The 24527-nt window shown below is 41.0% G+C and overlaps 1 protein-coding gene across 1 annotated transcript in view; it reads right to left on the reverse strand.

Annotated features, from left to right (window-relative positions):
* LOC129697005 (signal-induced proliferation-associated 1-like protein 2) overlaps nt 1-24527 on the reverse strand; it is a 437405-nt gene that overhangs the window by 81672 nt on the left and 331206 nt on the right. Inside the window, exons 12-13 of the mRNA XM_055635187.1 lie at nt 15942-16199; nt 2503-2655 (exon numbers count right to left, since the gene is read on the reverse strand). Of these exons, the coding sequence (XP_055491162.1) occupies nt 2503-2655; nt 15942-16199 (411 nt within the window). The remainder of the gene's footprint in view (nt 1-2502; nt 2656-15941; nt 16200-24527) is intronic.

The following is a 24527-nucleotide window of genomic DNA, read 5'->3' on the forward strand; positions in this document are numbered from 1 at the left end:
TGTGGTCAATATTAAAGCATGTTGTCCTTCTTTAGTGAATTATACTACTCCTCTCCCTGACAAAAATGAATTTCTCAGTGTAAGCTAAAATGGTTGATGCAAACGTACAGCACACATTAACCAAATACAAAGAGCTCAGTCAGAACTTCGGGCGGTATAGTGGTGAAATTGTACAGTGATGGAACGTGCCAGAGACTGGATTCAATCTTGACCTCAAGTGCTGTTTGTGTAGAATTTGCAGGCTCTCTCTGTTACTGTGTGGCTTTCCTTCTGGTGCTCTGGTCTTCTCCCACATACCAAAAAACTGTGGTTGATAGTTGAATGGCTACAGAAATTGCCCCGGGTATGTGGGTGAGTATTGAGTCAGAGGAGAGTTGATGGAAAAGAAGGAGCATAAAATGGGGACTGATGATTTGGAATGGACTTATTGGGTTGAAGAACCTGCTTTCTGCTGTATTTCTCTGAGATCATCTCCTCATGAACAAATTACAATGCTTTCAAAATAGTCATTGCATGCTCTAAAGGATTCCGTAATTATAATATGTAAGAAGAAACTGCTGCTGCTGGTTTAAACTGTAGACACAAAAAGCTGGTGTAGCTCAGTGGGACAGGCAGCATCTCTGGTGAGGAATAGGTGACGTTTTGGAAGAAGTCTGAAGAAGGGTCTCGACCCGAAACGTCACCCATTCCTCCTTAATTATAATAACCTATTGGAAAGTGGCAAATTAGAAATTACAAAATGGCATTTAGTACAAATCACACTTCAATCAGATTAACAGTAAAGGATTGTTCTTTCAACTTAAATGCAAAGTAAAGCTTATGTTTACTTATCTACCTCCAAGGAGCACAGAAATCTCTTGCATTCTCCAGAAATCAATCGAAAAAACATCTTGCCCATCTCTGAAAAATGCTCAATAATTTTTTTCTCCAATTTCCCACAGTTAAGTAGTAAACTCATTTCCTACATTTACACAACACAGTCATGTTCCACATATAGATCAATTGGTCGCAGTAGACACCAGATCAATTTAAACTAAACAGCAAATTAAAATAAAAGAAGTAGGTTGAAAGAAAGTCTTTCAAAAGTGTATAGTGATGACAATGTGTAAAACTTGAAGCACGTGCTCTAAACTGACAAGTGATGCGGTGATGGGGAGTGCTACATTGTCAGAGGAGTGCTGCTTTGTGAGAGATGCTGGTTCTTGGGTGAGATGTTAAACTGAGATCCCATCTGTCTGTAATAACTCCCATTGTACTAGTTGAACAAGGGATGGGTAATTGTCCCTTGTGGTCTGGTAATATCTAATTTATACTAGAATTGATTATCTTGTCAAGCTTGTCCACGGGAGTGAGTGCTGCATCTCTTATATTAAACCAATGAATACAATTCAAAAGTACGTGAAGAGCATTGGGATAGTCAGAGGTCTTGAAAGGTATTATAAAAATGCAGCTTTTTGGAGCATTCTAATATTCCTAATAAAGTAAATCTGTCTCACTTTGAATGGTCAAATATAAAATATGTCCTGTAACATTAGATTATATCATCAAGAACATTTAATCACATGTATCTGCTATAAAAACACTTGAAGACCATGAAATAATCTAAACATTATGAAAATATTTACTTCGGTCTCAAAAAATAAATCAACTAGCGTTTTCTGTGTTTTTAAATATCTTGTGATTAGCTTGATTTGAGACGTTGTACACTTTGTGTATCCTTTTGAAGCCTGCTGACAAAAGTCCCTGGCCCAAGAAAGGAATTTTATTAGGAATTAGGAAGAAATGGCACATAGAATGCTACCCTCGCTTCATCATAGATTCATGGTTATCCAGCACGGATATGCCGACCAATGTCAACTTTATACAAAATTCCGTCTTGATACAGGCCAAGCCCAAATTGTGACCGTCTGATTTATGGACACCCATAGTCACAAACGAGCTCACATAATATTATTAAATTTCATAAGTCTGACATTGGTACATACATTAATTCCAACAAATAGCAGAAGTATTCTCTCTCTGCACTTTTAGTCTTTCTTATTCATCTTATGTGCTTTTGATGCAATTCATTACAATACTGTAAAGGTATGGTTACAAGTGAGTAATTTCTGTGTATCTTCTAACATGAACAAATTGACTTATGGACATCTGTAAAGCCAGAACCTGTTCATTACTCTGGAACAACCAGTATATATTTGATTTAGTTTGTTACAGTATAACAAATAATTTTAAAGTGATGCAGTTTGAACATTTCCTCAAAAGCATCTGCAGAGAGTGTATAATATACATCTACCAGCTAGTTATTGAAAACTGTACCCATTTAATTTTAAGTGGATTGCCTTGTTTGTTAAAATACCCTTTCTTGGCTGGTAGCATTGCCAGAGCTGAAGCAATATTTGAGACCCTCCGCATGCATCTCTAAGTTATTATGGTAGAATCTGTGGAGCGTTCAGGAGACCAAACTCAGCTTTCTGTAAATACAAGTCGAAAGTAATTGCATACCCATCATATCCAGATTGTTGCCTCCAATGACTACTGCCACTCGGCCCCGGATCACTGGAAGATGACTGGTTGCTGGGAGAGCTTCTGTAATGTTGACTGGAATCACCAACATTGGATTGCGAGAGCTGAGCATTTTCTACATCTTGCATAGATCTGTGTGCAAGAGGAAAACAAATGCTTTCAGTGTTGGGTGAAAAGAACGCTTGTTTGAAGATGCAACTCAGTGACTATTATGCACAAATCAATGTTCTTAATTTAAAGATAATTATATTACATTATACATTAAATAAATTTACACCACCAAATTGGCCATTCAGCCGACTTGACGATGAAAGTATTATTTATGATCCACACAAACCTTTTCATCTCGTCTTTCCGTACCAAACTATGCTTTTGTGACTTAAAACAAATGTTATTTTTCTCTTTCTGCCATTATTTGCCACCAGTATCATCCATTCCTTCCAACTTCATCAGCTCCCTATACCACCGAAAACCTAAACTGATACATTTTACAGCAGCTGATACAACGCAGTACACAAATGGTTAATTAGAAAGTGAAGAAAGACCATACTGGTTTGTTTGTCCTAGATTTTTACAGAATGGCCAAAGTCATATGGTGGCCTGTCACTGAGTGTTTGGTTGACGATAACAACGTATGTCACTTTGTGTGCAGGATGTTTAACCTGGAACAAGAGCACTAATGTAAAAGGGATGATTATATTAATATTTAAGGGAAGATGCATGACCAGCAAAGCTGCTGCACTGAGAGACCAGTACAAACCAGCATTAAAATGTCCCACTGTTCAATGTGGAAATTCTGCCTGTTGACCATGTTACGTTTGAAGAATCATGGGGCAGAGAAGAGTTATGCAGTGATGAGTCTGGAATTTTCAGAATGACCTTAAGGAGCTTTGAGTTATGGATGCTTTCAGAATGCTTATAGAGGGGCTGATGGAGATGAAAGTCTCTCTTACGGCAAAGGGAGAACTTTGGATAGTGATAAGCTGTTCGTTCAGTCCAACAAAGGTCCACGGTAGCTTACAGCCCACCACGTGACTGGGATAGGAAGAAGGCTCCAGTCTGAGGTGGCAAAGGTAGTGTTGAGTCTTCAAGGTAGCAGAGGAAGGGGTTGGGATTGATCTCTAGGCAAGTAGATGTATCCCATTGTGTAAAGAAATATAAGATGAATGGTGTTCATGCAAGATTCCTTGAAGTTAGAGGAAGGTACATGCGTCACACCAGCCCACCAACCTGGATCTAATTGCATGGTGATCATGTGATTTGGGATTGGGAGGGGCAAAGTGAATAGCCATTGATATCTGTGGAGCTTTCCCGTTTCTGGATACCCTGCATCATTCGTCACAGAAACATAGAAAATAGGTGCAGGAGGAGGCCATTCGGCCCTTCGAGCCAGCACCGCCATTCATTGTGATCATGGCTGATCGTCCCAAATCAATAATTCGTGCCTGCCTTCTCCCAATATCCCTTGATTCCACTGGCCCCTAGAGCTCTATCTAACTCTCTCTTAAACCCATCCAGTGATTTGGCCTCCACTGCCCTCTGTGGCAGGGAATTCCACAAATCCACAACTCTGGGTGAAAACAATTTTTCTCACTTCGGTCTTAAATGGCCTCCCCTTTATTCTAAGTGTGCCCCCTGGTTAGTATTAGTACCACAGTGTCCCTCATGCACTTTGGAAAGGATAAAAATCTGGTTCTTGAAACTGGTCGGGGTGGTTAAACAGATTGAGCTCACACCTATGGCTTCACTGGGCAGTGGACTGGGCTACTATGCTCAGCAGTTACTGAACCACATTCCAGGGAGAGAACCAATGTAGTTAAGAGAGCACGTATATTAAGACAGCGATAAAAAAGTAAAAAACATTGTCTTCCAGAAAAAATATTTAACCAGTACTATCACTTCCAAATACATTCTAAAATGAACTAAAATGAAAATGCAATGAACTGAAGCAACTTCAGTTGGAACAGATATCACCTCATTAATAAAAATGTACCTTGTGAAGACAAAAGATGGACGATATTCCCTTGATCAAAACTAATGCTAAACTGCGACCTTTTAAAGTACAAAGAAAATATCTGAAGCATAATCAACAAACTGACAATGAAACTGTCCTTCTTGTTTTATACAGATTGATCTATATAATAGTAGAAAGAAAAGGTCTCAAGGCTGTTAGTGCAGTCTACGAACAATTAGGTCACATATAAAATGTTTAATACACATCCGCGCATTTGATTAAAATAAGAAAATAATGACAATGTGAGCGGGGAGAAAATGCATCGTTCGACGCTGGATAATGTGCACACCTGCACTTGCTCCACGACTGATCTCAAAGCAGGGTTTAGTGTACAAAAATATTCCTTCTACACATATATGATGAGAGGAGAGAGTTTAATTTTGACTACGTTATCCTCTATAAGTCTCCCTTCCTCTGCACCCCACTACACAGAATGGTCATCCGGCACAGAGTCAGCTTCAGTATAGGTCTGGCTGAGGAATGGGTGATCTTCTGATGCTCAGGATGCATCTTTCACCAATTCTTTTGCTCCTTCCCAATGCAAATGCAGCCATTAACACTATAGAAAGACCATTCATCTTGTCATTTGCCTTTCTCAAAACATTGGATGATGCTACAATCCATGATTAAAAGTATTTTCTACACAATATTACCTGTGGCCCAGTCAGAAAACCGTGGGCTCGAGTTCCACACCAGAGATCCCTGAGCAATATTTAAGAGTCCCACACTCTCAGAAATATCATGTTTTGGTCCTCGTTCAGTTAAAAATAAAATTTCCCATTGCAGCATTTTGTACAGGCCTGGTCAATACTTGAAATCATGATTACAGAGAACAGATTATCTGATCATTGTCAGTGCTGACTTCCAAAGCAAGTGCAGATTTATCTTGTGTGAATCACCTAGAGGGATAGATAGATAGAACACACATAGAAGAGTTCGGCAATGCAAATGCCACCCTCTACTTGGGGAGAAGGGTTGGGGGCCAGTGGCGAAGGAGAACCGAATAAACCCAGCCTGCACAACTGCTGAAAAACTGACAATCCTTTAAGTTATTTCCATTTATTTATCTGGCTGTCCAAAAGTTTGAAAGCGGCAGATGCTTCTGACTTCCAGAAATATCTAATAAACTCTATTCAAACAATTAAAAATCAATTATAATTAATTAAAATTAAGAAAAATGCAAATTTATCATCAAGATGGAAAGAGAGCAGAGAAGATTTACAGGACTTGAGGGCCTGAGCTATAGGGTAAGATTGGGGAAGCTAAGATCTTCATCCTCAGAGCACAGGTAAAGACTCTGGGGTGATCTTATAGAGGTGTATAAAATGATGAGGAAGATAGATTGAGTGAATGTCCAGGGGAAGAGAATCAAGAACCAGAGGACATAGGTTTAAGGTAAGAGGGGAAAGATTTAATAGGAACCATAGGGGCAACTTTTTCACTCAGAGTGTGGTGGGTATATGGAATAAGTTTCCAGAGGAGGTAGTTGAAGCTGGTACAATAAAAACATTTAAAAGACTCTTGGGCTCGAACATGAATAGCAAAGGACGACAGGTAGCACAATGGGCTAAGAGTTCGGCTGGCGACCGGAAGGTAGCCGGTTCAAATCCCGCTTGGAGTGCATACTGTCGTTGTGTCCTTGGGCAAGACACTTCACCCACCTTTGCCTGTAATGGAATGTTACGGCGGGCAGGCGCGGGCACACCACGACGCCCTGTGTCTCCCTTTCAAGGGAGATGCTAAAAATGCATTTCGTTGTCTCTGTACTGTACACTGACAATGACAATAAATTGAATCATTTCATTTTTTCATTTTTTTTTCATTAGAGGAATATGGGCGAAATTCAGACTAATAAAACAAGCTGACATAGGACATTTTGTTCAGCATGGAAGAGTTGGGCTGAAGGGCCTGTTTCCATGCTTTCTGACTATCTAAGTAAACTAAAAATCATTGTGAATTTTAAAAATCATCTAAATTAATTCATCATTATAATGCCTTCCACTACTCATTCTGTTTCATTGAAATGTATAGGTTCTGTCAAGTCCAACCTGTCATATCATCTCAAGTGGTGGAAAATTGCCTCTCTCTTCTGAATGAGCGTCAGATCACTCAGCAAAACCACAGAACAAGCTGAATTGCAACAATTGGACATCCACAACTGCGTAATTATTTCTAAGTTGTTGCTGGTTGCTTGGACAAACATCAGCAGTGAAGACGAGAGCACTGGACGCTTCCATACAAAATCTGGGAAATCATAGTTTGTGGAGATTGTTCTGGCCAAATTGGTTGTTGAATTTCACAACATTAAGTATAAGTTTAAAATGACTCAATTGACAGTAAATACCTTGGGACAGATCGAGATTGTGAAATGTGTTATAGAAATGGAAGTCTTTTCTTTAATACACTACAAACAATTCAGTTTAAAATGTTGACACGATTTCTCGAATATATTAGGTGCAGGTAATGTATAAGTGAAATGTATGTGAAATGTTAAGACAATCAGGATCCATGTATGATTTTGGTGTCAATTTTATTACCAAAGTATTACTGTGGCTATGAAAGACCGATTTATCTTGCTGCCTAGCTTGCTATTTCAATTATATATGTTTTGTCATATACAAATATCTGTAATAGATAATTTAAGAAATACAGCAGACAATTCTGAAATTAGATATGTGCAGGTAATAGTTGGTTGATTTGTACATTGCATTTCTGCAAGCATTTCATGAACACAATTAGATTTCCTCACCTCCAAATGAAACCGATATTCCACACCTGCCTTGCAGCAGATGGTCTAATCCTATTAATAGAAAAAGTAAATTGCATCTCTCTGTATCGCTGATCAGACAAATCCAGAATCCCAATATGAAATCTGACACACAATACTTAAGGCTAGAGACCTCTGGAGTGCTGATAGCCCTAGAGGACTGGTGTTACCCAGATCACTGAAGGAACTTTCAAGGTCAAAAGAGGAATGAATGATTAAAGTGGTCTATTTATTATTACTTCGATCTTGTAAACCATCGCTGTTGTCAGTGAGTGACTAATCCTTACGGTTGAAGGTGTGTTTGAATGTGTTATTGACTATTTTTTTGAAATTCTCCACCTGTGTCTATTTTAGATAATTATGGCACCGTGGAGAGACACTGACTACAAAAGGCTTACGCTTATATAATGCATTTTATTATCTAATGCTTGCAAAACACTCCCAAACACTGAACACTTTTTAAGTGAATCTACACTGTGTGAAGCACAAAAGCCAATTCTCACATAGCCAGATCCCAAATACCATAATTATTAAGCAGTGATTTTGGATGAGGAACAAATAAGACAATTTGAACATGAGAACTGAAAGGAAGTGGGCCATTTGTAGTGGACTCTTTGAACCTGTTCGATGTCATGGGGCATATAAGGGTTGATAAATCCCCAGAGCCTGATGAGATCTATCCTTGGATGCTATGGGAAGGGAGGGGAGAGATAGATGTGACCCTGATAGAGATTGTGTAGGAAGAACCTGCAGATGCTGATTTACACTGAAGATAGACACAAAATGCTGGACAGGCAGCATCTCTGGATAGAAGAAATGGGTGACATTTTGGGTCAAGACCCTTCTTCAGACTGAGAGTCAAGGGAGAGGGAGACACAGAGATAAGGACGGGTAAGGTGAAAACAAGACATCAAGTGATGCTTTTTCATTAATCACAAGAGAAGGTGCCAAAAAGATTAGAGGATACCTAACGTTGGTTCCCTTTATTTAAGCTGGGCAGTAGGAATAAGTCAGGTAATTAGAAGCCAGTGAGCCTTGCATCAGTGGGAGGAAAAGTATTGGCGAGAATCCTAAGGGACAAGAATTATATACATTTTAAAGATAGGGTGGTAGTTAAACTGTAAGGCATTTGACAAGATCCTGCATAAAAGGCTGGTCCAGATGGCTATGGCATTTCGTATCCAAGGCAAGCTGGCTAATTGGATCCAAAATTGGCTTAGTGATAAGATTCAATTCAAGATTCAAGATTCAAGAGAGTTTATTGTCATGTGTCCCAGATAGGACAATGAAATTCTATGCTTTGCTTCAGCACAAATTCTTGTTTTGCTTCAGCACAACAGAATATTGCAGGCATCAATAAATACAGAACAGATCAGATCAGTATGTCCATATACCATTGAATATATATATATATATATATATATATATATATATATATATATATATACACACATACACACACACATAAATAAGCATTTAAAGTGCAACAGGTTAATTAAAGTTCAGTTGAGTTGAGTTTAATAGTCTGATGGCTGTGGGGAAGTAGCTATTCCTGAACCTGGTTGTTGCAGATTTCAGGCTCCTGTACCTTCTACCTGAAGGCAGCGGAGAGATGAGTGTGTGCAGCCAAGATAGTGTGGGTCCTTGAAGATGCTGCCAGCCTTTTTGAGGCAACGACTGTGGTAGATCCCCTCGATTGTAGGGAGGTCAGAGCCAATGATAGACTGGGCAGTGTTTACAAGCTTTTGCAGCCTTTTCCGCTCCTGGGCGCACAAGTTGCTGAACCAAGCCACGATGCAACCGGTCAGCACGCTCTCTACTGTGCACCTGTAGAAGTTTGAGAGAGTCCTCCTCGACATACCGACTCTCCGTAATCTTCTCAGGAAGTAGAGGCGCTGATGTGCTTTCTTTATAATTGCATCAGTGTTCTGGGACCAGGAGAGATCTTTGGAAATATGCATGCCCAGGAATTTGAAGCTCTTGACCCTTTCCACCATTGACCCATTGATATAAACGGGACTGTGGGTCCCCATCCTACACCTTCCAAAGTCCACAATCAATTCCTTGGTTTTGCTGGTGTTGAGGGCCAGGTTATCGTGCTGGCACCATTTGGTCAGTAGGTCGATCTCACTTCTATACTCCGACTCGTCGCCATCAGTGAAACGTCCCACAACAGTGGTGTCGTCGGCGAACTTGATGATGGAGTTTGCCCTATGACCAGCTACGCAGTCATGAGTATAGAGTGATTACAGCCGGGGGCGGAGCACACAGCGTTGAGGTGCTCCCGTGCTAATTTTTATCGCGGCTGACACATTTCCACCAATACGAACAGACTGTGGTCTGTGAATGTGGAAGTCGAGGATCCAATTACAGAGGGGCGCGCAGAGACCCAATTCTGAGAGCTTGGTAACCAGAGGGAATGATTGTATTAAATGCCGAGCTGTAGTCGATGAATAACAGCCAGACATATGAGTTTTTGTTGTCCAGGTGGTCCAGAGCGCAGTGGAGAGCCAGCGAGATTGCATCCACCGTTGATCTGTTGTGGCGGTAAGTGAACTGCAGTGGGTCCAGGTCTAGGACAGTGGCAGAGTGGTGAAGGATGCTTTTCTGAATCGAAGCCTGTGACATATGGTGTTCCACAGGTATTGGTGCTGGGACCCATGCTGTTTGTGATAACATTTATAATTTGGATGTGAATGCTGGTAATTTGATTAGAGTGTTCACAGATGACAAGGAAGTTGGTGCTTTGTGGATAGTGAGAAAGTTTGTCTAAAGTGTCTTAGGTTATCTAAGCTGCAAGGTGATGCATTGTGAGAAATCAAATAAGGATTGATCAGCTACAGCACATGGTAGTGATGGTAGGCATTGATAACCTTGGTGTTCAAAACCATAGTTCCCTGTAACCGATTATACACACAGATAGAGTAGTAAAGAAGGCTCATTTGCATGTTTACGTTCATAGGTCAGGGCATAGAATATAACATTTTGAAGTTCTGTTGCAACTTTACAAGACAGACTGTACAGATGCGGCTGGACTGGAGAGAGTGCAGAGGAGATTTACCAAGATGTTGCCTGGGTTGGAGAATGTTAGTTATGGTGAAACATTGGACAGGCTAAGCCTGGTTTCATTGGAATAAAATAGATTATGGGGTGTCCTCAGAGTATTTAAAATAAAAGACATAATAAAGGGTAGATGGAACCCTTTTCCTATGCTAGGGTTATCAATATCAAGAGGACTTAGGTGAAAGGTAAGAGGAAGAAGTTTTAAAGGGAATCTGGGGACAAGATTTTGATTGATATCTGAAACTCACTGCCATAGGTGGTGTAATCTAATATAATTTACTGCATTTAAGAAACATTTAGACAGACACTTAAATAAGAAAGTCATAGAAGAAAATTAACCTAACGTGGGCACATGGGATTAGTGTGGATGGGTAAAAAGGTCGGCAGGAGATGGTGGCAGAAGACCCTTTTCTAAGACTCTACTAAACTTCAAAGAGTGTCTGCCCAGTGTACTCGTTTTCCATCTTCAATCTAGTGAACCTTCATCACCGCTAGTGCAAGTATATCCTGCCTTAAGACCAAAACTGCATGCAATATTCCAGATGTAACCTCACCAGAGACTAGTAAAGTGGTAGCAAAACTTCCTTTCTCCTGTAATATATTCCCCTCATAATGAGAGGCCACATTCTGTTTGCTTTTTTTTTGCTGGAAGACTGTGCTGCTTTTCCTCAAAATTGTGCCACAGGATCTTTACACCTGAAGGAGCAGACTCAGTTCAATGTTTCGTGTTCAAGTGGCAACCCGGCATGCATCACTCACGCAACATTGTACTCGAGTGTCAGCCTGAATTATGTGTTCCGATCTCTGGAGTGGAAAGTTCATGGAAATCAAAATCAATGGGGAACCCTGTATGGAGGACTGATAATGAGCAGCTGGTATAAAAATGGTTGATAAGGAATCTGGAAAAGGTATTCAGAAAGAAAAATAAAGCACATATTTAGTAAACACAAAATAAAATTCCGCTTTTATATTATTTCAAATAAAACCAATTCCTAAAATCCTAACTGGAAAACATTGATTCTCAAGGAAGCATGTAATTACCTCAAATACAGACAGTGGTGATGTACATTTGAAGCTAGCCAGTGCTTTATTTAGACATAGCTTTGCAATATCATCCTGTCCCTTCACATCTGTATCTATGTTTGTGACACAGAAATCGCAGCAAAGTGCCTGCGATATATACAGTGCAATGCTATCACCAATGTACAAACCAGGAGAGGTTGATATAATCTCCCCAGGCCTGGAAGATTAAAAAGCCACAAACCTCAGGAAGTTCAACAACTGCTTGGTTAACACCTCCAACTCAGGATGAGAATGACACCAGAAGAGTGCAGTGTAAAGGTAAGAGGGTGGGGTGGGGGGGTTGTGTGTGTGTGTGTGTGTGTGTGTGTGTGTGTGTGTGTGTGTGTGTGTGTGTGTGTGTGTGTGTGTGTGTGTGTGTGTGTGTGTGTGTGTGTGTGTGTGTGTGTGAGTGAGTGAGTGAGTGAGTGAGTGTGTGTGTGTGTGTGTGTGTGTGTGTGTGTGTGTGTGTGTGTGTGTGTGTGTGTGTGGTAACTGGGTGCAGATACCTCACTGGGCATGGGGTGAAGGAGCGAGCAGATGCCTTGGTGGGGAGGTAGAAGGGAGCACGGAGGGAGGGTGCGCTATCCCAGGAATGGGCAGCAGTGGGGGGCAAGTAACGGTTATAAAATAAAGATATCTTAGAGGGAAGAAAGTTTAGCAAAGGCAATCATTCTGTGAGCTGGAGAGTTGGAGGAGCGCAGGTGCTTTGGATGTTGAAGGGCAGGAGGAGATGGAGATCTAGAAGAGGCATAGGCAGATTTGGAAAGATGGTTGAGAGCTTTATCATCAATGTTTTGCTTAACCTGGAGGCAACCCACATCAGCAAGCACGGGCTAATGTGAATGGGACTTGTTGTAAGTAACGACACGGAGGGCAGTTTTTGATGATCTGATCGATAGAGAGCAGCATCAGGATCCCTGCATCATCTACAAGGCACAGCCACTTGCCAAGGATTTTTGGGGTGCACACCTCCAAGGGCAGCATTTAAACATGACCACTGCAAGCAGCAAGCTTTCTTTCGAGTGACACATCATCCAAACCTACAAATACAATGCTCGTCCTTTGTGATTGCCAAGTAAATGTTGTGTTACACCCTGCACCAAAGGACTAGCTCTAACAGTGTTTTCAATGGTTGTACAAGGGAGTTTATCTTTACCTTCTCTAGACCAATAGTTGTGAACCATATAGAAGAACTACAATAATCAGCTATGTGAGCATTTGGGATCTTGATGGCTTAGCCTGTAATGTTCGCAGCAGTCCTTCTTACTCACTATGCTTCCTGATTTCCGTGCTCACTTCCCATTCGTCAGCACCTTAGTAACGGCGCTCCTCGTCCACTCACCAGGGCCCCAGGTCGCACACTTCCTTTGGACTCATAGGGGGGCCCCACTTTTCCACACACCGGGAGCCGTGGTTCCCACACTCCCTTCCAATTCACCGGGGATCACACTCAATTCCCATTCATTGGGTCCTTTGCTTGTGCCCTAACTAATGCTGAGCCTTAACCCGTCCTTAAAACTGATCAGGGCACATCCCGCCATATTGTCATTTCATAGAACTGCCCTCAACTACTACTTTATAACCTCCACCCTTTTCTTCACATCCATACAGATCAAAAGTGAACTTGCTGCAAGGATAATGTTTGTGTGGCCTTTCCATAACTCTTTTGCACAAATGTTAATAAAACCAGCAAGTTGTCCGTCATTAATAGCATTCAGTTGGATCCTCTGGCTTAACTACTAAATTGTTTCCACAATATTTCTGTGATATCAATGTTAAGCACATGCAAAGCTTGGATTTGTAAAGCCTGAATTTAAATATTTCCACACCTTTCACTTTTAATAATTTGCATTTCTTTTCATTCTCAATAACCTTTGCGGTGCTGTTTAATACTGTGGTGCTTCATATCAGTTCTCAACAATTGCCAAGATTGATTTTGACTGAAGTCATTTCTATAAATTATTTATACACCTTCCTCATGGTTGGATTCGGGCCATTGTTCCTGTGGTTTGTTACATTTCCTTTTGAATTACAATTGAAATAATATTATAAGATAAGCATTTCCTGGCACTGTTGAAATAATCAATTAAGTAGCTATATTAATTTAATCTTCCTATTTATTGAATTTATTGTTTGTGATGTAACTGTAAAACAATGATTATAATGAGCCCTCATTGTTAAATAGAATAAATAATGCTATTCATGTCAAAGCTGTCAGCTCCACCCTATATTCAGGTCAGGTCAAGTGACAGATCTGACATGTATTCTTTGCAGCCGAGCTAAAATATGCATTCAGTCTGCAGTATATTGGGACTGGCTTTCATTAGGTCATTCATTGAATTAGTCTGCCATAAAGGAGTCTGTGCTGCTCTTATTACATCACAACACACATTTTTGACAGATTTGGGGAACCTGCTACATACAATAAAATTTTGGAAATATGACTCGGCTTGCTTTGACAACAAAATTTTAATCCCTTGCAATTAACTTATCACAAATTTCATTTGAGGGATTATAATCTTGTCCTCAGACATTTTTCTTTATTTTTGCTCATTTAAAAATAAGAGTAAGAAATTCACACTGGAAGTGACTGTTATATTCCATCTGTAGATGTCCACCTTACTTTTTGGGGGAGTGAGGGAAGGCAGGCTGAACAGCTTCTAATTGCATTCTCTTGTCTCTGTGAGCACCATTGTTGTCCACAGGGTTCACAATTCTCGCAGTCCAAAGGGAGTAATTAACATAAACCGCTCGAGGGCTGGTTAGGTGGGGGAGGTGGTTCAGTACAACCAGGGCAGAAATAAAAAGAAATCAATCAGAAATTAACAGCATTGTTTTACAATGTAGCTCAATCAATAAAAGTCATCAATTTAAATTGTGTTTTAGGATTTCCGTTTTGATTTCTGCATGCTATTTATTTGCAAAAAAAAATTATCCTGTGTTCGTGTCAAAGTGATCCAGTTTTGTTAGTACCAAGGAAAGAATATATAAAATAATGAATGAGTGAATGGGCTTCCTGTTTACCTTTATTTGAAAAGACCCACACAATGTAGTGTATACATTTTTGTAAAGTTGATTAAACAGTCAATGCCCCATGTGAAATTGTTGCTGATGGCTACACAAAGCACACGGATTGCACTGAGACCAGAGGGCAAAAACAAAAAATTATCACCGCTATTGCACATTGTGCCAACATACCAGTACAGGTTGCCTTTCATAAAAACAGGAGGGAACACTAGGCAACAACTGCTTAACAGACAGTAGATGTAGCCTGCACCAGCACTCCGTATAGATCCTGCTGAGATTTGGTGTGAACATGGATAAGTGCTTGAAGGTTTAGAAATGCTATCCCAGTCAAATAATTTGAGGGAAATAAAAAAAAAATAATGTATAGCTCTCTGAAGGGGTAAAGTACAATTTTATTATAATATCATACCACGGGTTTTTTTCCCACTTCAACAGAACCGGCTCAACTTGAATTTTTCCTTCCTAGTAGAATCAACTTGCATAGTACTCATTTATGAATCATCTTGGGAAGAGTTATTTTTGTATACTATAGGAGTCATTATATTGTAAAACTGCTATTGGGAATCAATAATACATAGCTTATATCCACACATGCTATTATAACAAAACCCGCAAAGGCAGCGCGGCAAATTGTGGGATTTTTCGTGGTGCAAATTGGTTGCAGTGTTTTCCCACATTCCAAGTAAGCACACTTCAGAAATGTTTCATTGGCAGGAGACCCTGGGACACTACATAAATACAACTTTTTTATCATTTTCCTTCAGCAGTGTCCCAAACTCTAATGGCAATGATTCTGACTGCTTTTTGTAACGTCGCAACAGTTCTCACACAATTACTTCAAAAGGAGTGTCTGTTCTCAAGGAAAGAGAGATCCTCTGCCTTTTCCACCACTAGCCACAGCTGACCCTGAAAGAAGAATGAGGTTGAGAGAGCCTTTGCAGCATTGCTCAGAGGGTAATCCTCTGTAAATCTGGTATCCCCAGGGTTCAAACTGCAGTTAGTATGCCTGAACTGGTGCTGATATCTTTAAATGTACTCTTCCCCTCATCCCACTGTCTGGTAAACTGGGGCCTTTGAAATAAATGCACACATCATTCTATTGAGATAAATATTTACACTTACAAAGATCACTTAACAAGCACATCCATAAATGAATATAGAAAACATCTGAGAACACTTTAAATTCTTCAATGGAATACAAATGGCTAAATAAATCATCAGTGCAACTGCTGTCAAGGTTTACCTTTGATACCCCCTAAAGCTACACAGCAGTTCGACAATTCACAGCTGTCTCTCCTTCAGACAACTCACATTTTAGTTGCTAACCTACTGGGGTTGCTGTTTTAAATCCACCCTCAGAGTATTATGCACCCTTCAGCATTGCATACATTTAGCAAGCGAGCTTCATTTGCAGCCCCTTGTGTTGGCTGTGGCACCACAGAGGCAAAATTCCAGCAGTGCAATAGGAATTAATAAGAGTATTACCTCACGCCATCTGGCAGCTTTCTGTCAAAGGAAGTACTGCGAGGGATAGCTGTGTGGACCTGCTGCAACATTTGCTGAGATTGTAGTCTTTCAGCTGCTCCTTGTATGGGGGAGGACCGGGAAACTGGTTGCCCTGCAGGAGTAGCTACTCGGTGCCATGTGGTGTTTCTTCTGAACGGGGTTTTGAACTCGCAAGGTGTGCCTTCATTGTCCACTTTGTATTCAACCATTGGTATCCTGTACAGTTCTGAGCAGCCTCTGCCCAACAAAGAATATTTGGTTTGTTAGATGAGGGCATAATAACCTTGACTACGGTACAACCACCCAACCCCCACCTTTAGAAATAATCGGAACAAAATAATGAAACACAGAACACGGTTTACACTGCTGTACAATAGGGGTGATTTTGTTTTCCATGATTAAAGCAGACCTCACAACACCTATAGATGCAGCTGGCTGGTCTGACTGTGCTGCAGGGACCCATGCGGCTCCAGATTTAACCCTATGAATAACACACAATAAACCCAAGCGTGCAGAGTAAAATATATTCATCAACAAATTTCTGCCGAGACCAGTGCTGAAGGAAAAACTGTCAGAAGCAGTGATTTGAATGTGTTGGGTTATTTATGGTGTACCATAGATACAAAACATATTGCTGAATCAATGAATAAGCTGAGGCCTTGTTTATAACTATACTTTTGTCCTCTCAGTGTGATAAGCAGAGTGGGGGTTTGGGTGTTCGTGAAGAGAGGGGTTAAGACTCCCATATGTGACACATGGATAGCACCAACTACAAGATACCACAGCTGCTTCAGTTATATTTTTACCATAAGTATGGGGGCACTAAATATGCTTACCATCTGAAAAATCATAACCCCTCATACCAAGTGAGTCAGCTGGACTTGTTTCTGAGCACAGCTAGACTTCAGCTATGATTTATGAATTCACTATAATCACCTATTGCTCAGTAAAAATATCTGAAAAAGTCAGACAAAACTTCCAGAAGTAGACACAAAGTACTGGAGTAACTCAGTGGGTCTGACCTGCACCTGTATTTTTTTGTTAAACAGCACCTGCAGTTCCTTGTGTCTCCTGGAAGTTGAACTGTGGTTCAAGAAAATGAGAATGTGATCTTGATTTACCAAACCAGGCTGTGATGCAACCAGACACTTTGCACCTGAAGGTTTGATAGCATATTTGGTGACATACTGACTTTCCTCAGACTTCTTTATACGTTCATAAGTGATAGGAGCAGAATTAAGCCATTCGGCCCATCAAATCTACTCCACCATTCAATCATGGCTGATCGATCTCTCCCCCTTAACCCCATTCTTCTGCCTTCTCTCCATATCCCCTGACACATGTACTAACACAATTTGAAGCATTGATGAGCATTCACTGCGACTGCATCAATGTGCTGTGCCCTAGAGATGTCTTCAAAGATATTCAAGTTTTTGACTCTCTCCACCATTGTCCTGTCAATTAATACAGGTTTGTAGATCATAGAAACATACAAAATAGGTGCAGGAGTAGGCCATTCGGCCCTTCGAGCCTGCACCGCCGTTCAATATGATCATGGCTGATCATCCAACTCAGTATCCTGTACCTGCCTTCTCTCCGTACGCCCTGATCCCTTTAGCTACAAGGGTCACATCTAACTCCCTCTTAAATATAGCCAATGAACTGCCCTCAGCTACTTTCTGGGGCAGAGAATTCCACAGATTCACCACTATCTGTGTGAACATTTTTTTTCTCTCATCTCGGTCCTAAAAGACTCCCCCCTTATCCTTAAACTGTGACCCCTTGTTCTGGACTTCCGCAACATCGGGAACAATCTTCTTGCATCTAGCCTATCCAACCCCTTAAGAATTTTGTAAGTTTCTATAAGATCTCCCCTCAATCTTCTAAATTCCAGCGAGTACAAGCCGAGTCTATCCAGTCTTTCTTCATATGAAAGTCCTGCCATCCCAGGAATCAGTCTGGTGAACCTTCTCTGTACTCTCTCTATGGCAAGAATGTCTTTCCTCAGATTAGGAGACCAAAAATGTATGCAATACTCCAGGTGTGGTCTCACCAAGGCCCTGTACAACTGCAGTAAAACCCCCCTGCTCTTATACTCAAATTCTTTTGCTATGAATGCTAACATACTATTTGCTTTCTTCACTGCCTGCTGCACCTGCATTCCTACTTTCAATGACTGGTGTACCATGACACCCAGGTCTCGTTGCATCTCCCCTTTTCCTAATCAGCCACCATTCAGATAATAGTCTACTTTCCTGTTCTTGCCACCAAAGTGTATAACCTCACATTTATCCACATTATACTGCATCTGCCATGCATTTGCCCACTCACCCAACCAAGTCACCTTGCAGCCTCCTAGCATCCTCCTCACAGCTAACACTGCCCCCCAGCTTCGTGTCATCGCAAACTTGGAGATGTTGCATTCAATTCCCTCATCCAAATCATTAATATATATTGTAAATAGCTGGGGTCCTGGCACTGAGCCTTGCGGTACCCAACTAGTCACTGCCTGCCATTCTGAAAAGGACACGTTTACTCCTACTCTTTGCTTCCTGTCTGCCAGACAGTTCTCTATCCACATCAATACTGATCCCCCAATACCGTGTGCTTTAAGTTTAATAATCTCTTATGTGGGACCTTGTCAAAAGCCTTCTAAAAGTCCAGATATAACACAGCCACTGGTTCTCCCTTATCCACTCTACTAGTTACATCCTCGAAAAATTCTATAAGATTCGTCAGACATGATTTACCTTTCATAAATTTATGCTGACTTTGTCCAATGATTTCACCACTTTCCAAATGTGCTGCTATCCCATCTTTAATAACTGACTTTAGTAGCAGTTTCCCCACTACCGATGTTAGACTAACTGGTCTGTAATTCCCCTGTTTTCTCTCTCCCTCACTTTTTAAAAAGTGAGGTTACATTAGCTACCCTCCAATCCTCAGGAACTACTCCAGAATCTAAAGAGTTTTGAAAAATTATCACTAATGCAACCACTATTTCTGGGGCTACTTCCTTAAGCAATCTGGGATGCTATCTGGCCTTTAATCCATTCAAATTACCTAACACCACTTCCCGACTAACCTGGATTTCACTCAGTTCCTCCATCTCATTTGACCCCCGGTCCCCTGCTATTTCCAGCAGATTATTTATGTCTTCCTTAGTGAAGTCAGAACCAAAGTAGTTATTCAATTGGTCTGCCATTTCCTTGTTCCCAAATGATCAATTCACCTGTTTCTGACTGCATTTGTTTTAACTAATCTTTTTCTCTTCACATATCTATAAAAACTTTTAGTCAGTTTTTATGTTCTCTGCCAGTTTTCTTTCATAATCTATTTTTCCTTTCCTAATTAAGCCCTTTGTCCTCCTCTGCTGGACTCTGAATTTCTCCCAGTCCTCCGGTAGGCTGCTTTTTCTGGCTAATTTGTATGATTCATCTTTTGTTTTGATACTATCTCTAATTTCCCTTGATATCCATGGATGCACTACCTTACCTGATTTATCTTTGTATTATCCTTCCAGAAATCACCTCCTTCGTCATGCAAATGTTAGAGCACAATTGTTGTTCTGGTACCATTTAATCAGATTATTAATCTCCAAGATTTGAAAATCTAATTTTCAAAGGCCCACACCACCCTGGCCATGCTCTCAAAGAGTCATAGAGTGATGCAGTGTGGAAACAGGCCCTTCGGCCCAACTTGCCCACATGAGCTACACCAGTCCCAGCTACACTAGTCCCATCCTGCCCTCCCCTCCCCCACGACCCCCCTCCCCCACAACCGATCCCGCCCCCCAACCCCCCCACCCCCACAACCCTCCCCCCCCCCCCCCCCCCGCCCCCACAAACCCTCCCTCCTGGCCCCACAATCATTGGAGAACGGGTTGCGTTGGGGGAACGGGTGTGGTGGAATATTGCATTGGGGAATGGGTTGCGTTGGGGGACCAGGCCTCCCCTGTGACTGGGACCCAACGGGTCCCACTTAGTCTAGTGATTTTATACACCTCTATAAGATCAGCCCTCATCCTCCTATGCTCCAAGGAATAGAGTCCCAGCATCCTCAACTTTTCCCTCTCCCTATAGCTCAGACCCATCTAGTCCTGGCAATATCCTCGTCAATCTTCTCTGTACCCTTTCCAACTTCAAAATCTTTCCTATAACATGGTGCCCAGAACACAATACTCTAAATGCGGCCTCACCAACGTCTTATACAATTGCAACATGACCTCCCAACTTCTATACTCAATACCCTGACTGATGAAGGCCAATGTGCCAAAAGCCTTTTTGACCACCTTATCTACCTGCGACTCCACCATCAAGGAACCATGAACCTGCACTCCTAGATCCCTCTGCTCTGCATTTCTACCCATTTAGAAATCTCTCCTTGGATCCCATGCAATTTAACCTTCCAGAGCAGCCTACCATGCGGAACCTTGTCGAATGCTTTATTGAAATCCATATACAACATCTACACCTACAGCTCTGCCCTCATCGAGCTTTTTGGTCACGTCTTCAAAAAACTCAGATTTGTGAGACACAACCTCTCATGTACAAAACTATGTTGACTATACCTATTCAGCTCTTGTCCATTTAAATGTCTGGATATCCTATCCCTCAGAATACTCTCTAGTAACTTTCCGTCTCACTACCATTGGGAAAAATGTAAAGGTGGCTGAAAACCATTAACTTCAAGTTTTCCAGAAATCTAGCTGTTGAACACAACACTAACTACCTCAGCCACCATGATCTGATCTACTGTGGATTTTGTTTGGGGTGCACTGCATACTTTGGCTCTGCACTAGTATGCTCTGGTTACCTTGTGTTACTGATTAATAATTTATTGTATTCATGATATCCATTTGTGTGTTATCGCTTTAATGGGCCTGTAACGCTGCAGCAAGTAGGCATTTCATTGTTCTGTTGCCCAGTACACATGACAATTAAATATTCTTGACTTTTGAGATCTTCTCCCCATCATACACCAGTTAAAGCAGACATCAACAAAGCTACTAACAAGTAATGAAAATTTGCCTTGATGCGCACTGTTCCAGCATAGATCTTATGAAATCAAACTACTCAAATGGTAGTCACCAAATGCTGAAGTGACTCAGCGGGTCAGGCAACTTCTATGGAGAGAAGGAATAGGTGACTTTTCGGAACGAGACCCTTTCTTCAGTGTTAGGTGCAAGCACAGTCTCTAGACCAGCTTAAAATCAACAGATGTGTAAAATAAGGTGAACACGACTGTTGTGTTAAAGAAATATCTGCAGATGTTCGAAAATCGAAGGTACACAAAAATGCTGGAGAAACTCAGCGGGTGCAGCAGCATCTATGGAGCGAAGGAGATAGGCAACGTTTCGGGCCAAAACCCTTCTTCAGACTGATGGAGGGTGGGGGGAGGCGGGGAGAAGAAAGGGTAAAGGAGGAGGAGGAGCCCGAGGGCTGAGGGAGAGGTAGGAAGGGGAGGAGACAGCAAGGGTTAACGGAATTGTGAGAATTCAATGTTCATGCCGCCAGGATGCAGACTCCCCAAGCGGAATATGAGGTGCTGTTCCTCCAATTTCCGGTGTAACTGTCCTCCAATTTCAGGTGTAACAGTCTCATCAATGACTGTTGATGAGAAACCGCTAATCTAGTTTGGATATTGATTGAATGATATAGAATGGAAACGCCTTCGGCTCACCAACTCCATGCCGACTATCGATCACTCATTCATGCTAGTTCTGTTATCCCACTTTTACATCCGTACCTACCAGGGGCAATTTATAGAGGCTAATTAACCAACAAAACCATGTGTTTCGAATGTAGAAGGAAATTTTCAAACAATTCTTTGTAATTATATTTCCTAATGGAGTATGGCACCACTTTTCATCAAATCGTCAAAATCAGGATGGATTTGTGGCTTGTTCTGATTAGCTGCTACCAAGTCAGAAAATTCCTGAGGAATTTCCTCTTGGTATATGTCACCCAGCTCGATGCCCAGCTTTGCCTCTCCCATTAGCAAGACCAAGGTTGGAAGATGGTCCTGTGAAATATCAGGAGCATCAACACATAATGATCATTATGGCACAAACACAAAGCTTGATAAACATTTGTAGCAGCAGTCATGCAATCTAGAGTACAACTTTAAGAACTTACAATTATTCTCCCTTTTAAAATGAGTAAAAACAATAAATATCCATTTTTTAATGGACTTTTTTTTGTAAGCATTGTATAATCTGTTAAACCATTGGGAAGGAAACCATCTGCAATGACAACAAAATGCAGGGCTCATTATGCAAGTGGTACTGAGAATACCCTGGATCATTAGTTTCTCTTCATTGTTGCAGCTGGTAAATCCTTTGAACCAAAACCCTGACTAAATAATTATAATTTGTTCCAAAATCTCAGGGATCGAAATAGTGAACTTGGTTTGAAACAATTTGATTTCTAAAAGTAGACTCTTTCTAATCTTTAATAGACTAATGGCATCCAATTCAAAATATCAAAAAATGTATTTGCACTGAGAGGGTATGGATTAGTGAGGGAAACAGTGCAGGTGTAACATAGAGATGGACAGAAGTAACTGAAGTACAGAGAGAGACAGAAATACTGGAGAGACAAGGGGAGACAGAAAGATAGGATGCAAAGCGAGACAATAAAAAATAATATAAGAGAAAGACAATGACAGAAAAGGGGAATGGCAGAGAGCGAGGGTGGAAAAATTACAAAATATAATCCTGGATTCAGAAAACAGAAGGTCCCATATTAGCAAATCCTGGAAGATTGTGCAGATAACAGAGAACTCAAGATGATTATTTGAAAACAGCAATGAAGGAATACCAAACCAAATCATAGTAGGTTGTAACTACTGGGTGACAAATATTCCCCAATTCTATTAATGGGGCTGTCCCACTGTACGAGCTAATTCAAGAGTTCTCCCAGGTTTTCCCTGATTCGAACTCGAAGAATTAAGATAATAGCCACTCGTAGGTACTCGGGGACATTTTTCAACATGTTAAAAAATCTTCACGAGTCTTCCCGAGCTTACCATGTTTCCCGAGTACCTGCCGTTAGCGTTACGAGCCGCTATGATGGTCCTATTCTACACGGCCACCATAGATTCTGTTCTCAACTTCTCCATCATGGTTTGGCTCATTTGGCTGGTTTGGCTCAGCCACCAAGCACGACACCTGGAGGCTGCAGCGAATCGTATAATCAGCAGAGAAGATTATTGGGTGCAACCTTCCCTCCAATAATGAACTGTACACTGCAAGGGCCAGGAAGCGAGCGTACATCTCTGACCCCTCTCACCCTGGCCACAAACTCTTTCAATCACTTCCCTCTGGAAGACGACTCCGGATTGTCAAAGCTGTCACAGCCAGACATAAAAACAATTTTTATCCACGAGTAGTTGCTCTACTCAACAATCAAAAATCTGTAGCCTCCCTTTGATCTGGTATTTTGTTGGTTCGTAAACTGTCACTGTATGTCATGTTGTTACTTGTGGGCGGAGCACCAAGGCAAATTCCTTGTATGTGAATATTTGGCCAATAAACTTACTTACTTACTTACTTACTTAAGAGATGTCCCGAGCTCCGACGTACCTGCAACGTACATTCTACGTGCTTACCATGAGTTTGATTTTTTTTTAAACTCGGGAAAGCTCTTGAATTAGCTCGTACAGTGGGACAGCCCCTTAACAGCTATTGGAACGGCTTCCCATAACACATTTCTAGTTTTACCTGGAGCTCATTTTATTAATCTTTCATGACATTAAATGTATTAATTTAGAAATTGAATCACCGACATGCATTACCCTAAATTTGAAACATAGAAACATAGGTAAGAAGTGTTATTTCTTACAATGCAACGTCAAAGTGAACAATGACCGTAAAATACAGATGTTCCTTCTTCAGCAAAAATTATGAGAAAGTTTTCATAACATATTTCATTTTGATTTGCATACATAGTTGTGCAGCAGTAGAGTTGCTGCCTTACAACGCCAGAGACACGAGTTTGAAACTGCGTGGGTTTAATCCAGGTGCTCCGGTTTCCTCCCACATTCCAAAGACGTGCATGTTTGTTGGTTAACCAGCCTTTAACTGCTATGTACCTCCTCCAATGCCAAGATAATCTTGATGGGATCTAATTATTAATGTCAATTAATGTCAATTAATCTTGGGGCTAAACAGAACTTTATGCAAAGGAAGAATAATGTCTATTGGTTGTATTCCAGTAAAACTGAAGGAAATGTCTCAGCAGCCCTGTAAATTATTTGTGTCTATTCCCTACTCGTGATCTTGAATCTTGATCTTGATCATTTCTGCACTTGAACTTTTAATCTCTCTGCTCATCCAATTTCCAGCTCCCTTCCAAATAAAAAAAATATCATGAGATTGAAGTTCATCTTTGCCCATTGGTACTAAATGTTAATATAGTTGTAGCTGTGCATTGTAATCTACTCCTGAAATTTGGTTTGGAAGAACAATGCAACATGCACTACATTCCACGTTTACAATCGCCCTTAAACATATATAATACCTCATAGCTTCTGGCCATGCTCCTGTTGTCAGCAATTCCAAAT

This window comes from Leucoraja erinacea, chromosome 5 (genome assembly GCF_028641065.1).
Source record: "Leucoraja erinacea ecotype New England chromosome 5, Leri_hhj_1, whole genome shotgun sequence".
Lineage (NCBI taxonomy): Eukaryota > Metazoa > Chordata > Chondrichthyes > Rajiformes > Rajidae > Leucoraja > Leucoraja erinaceus.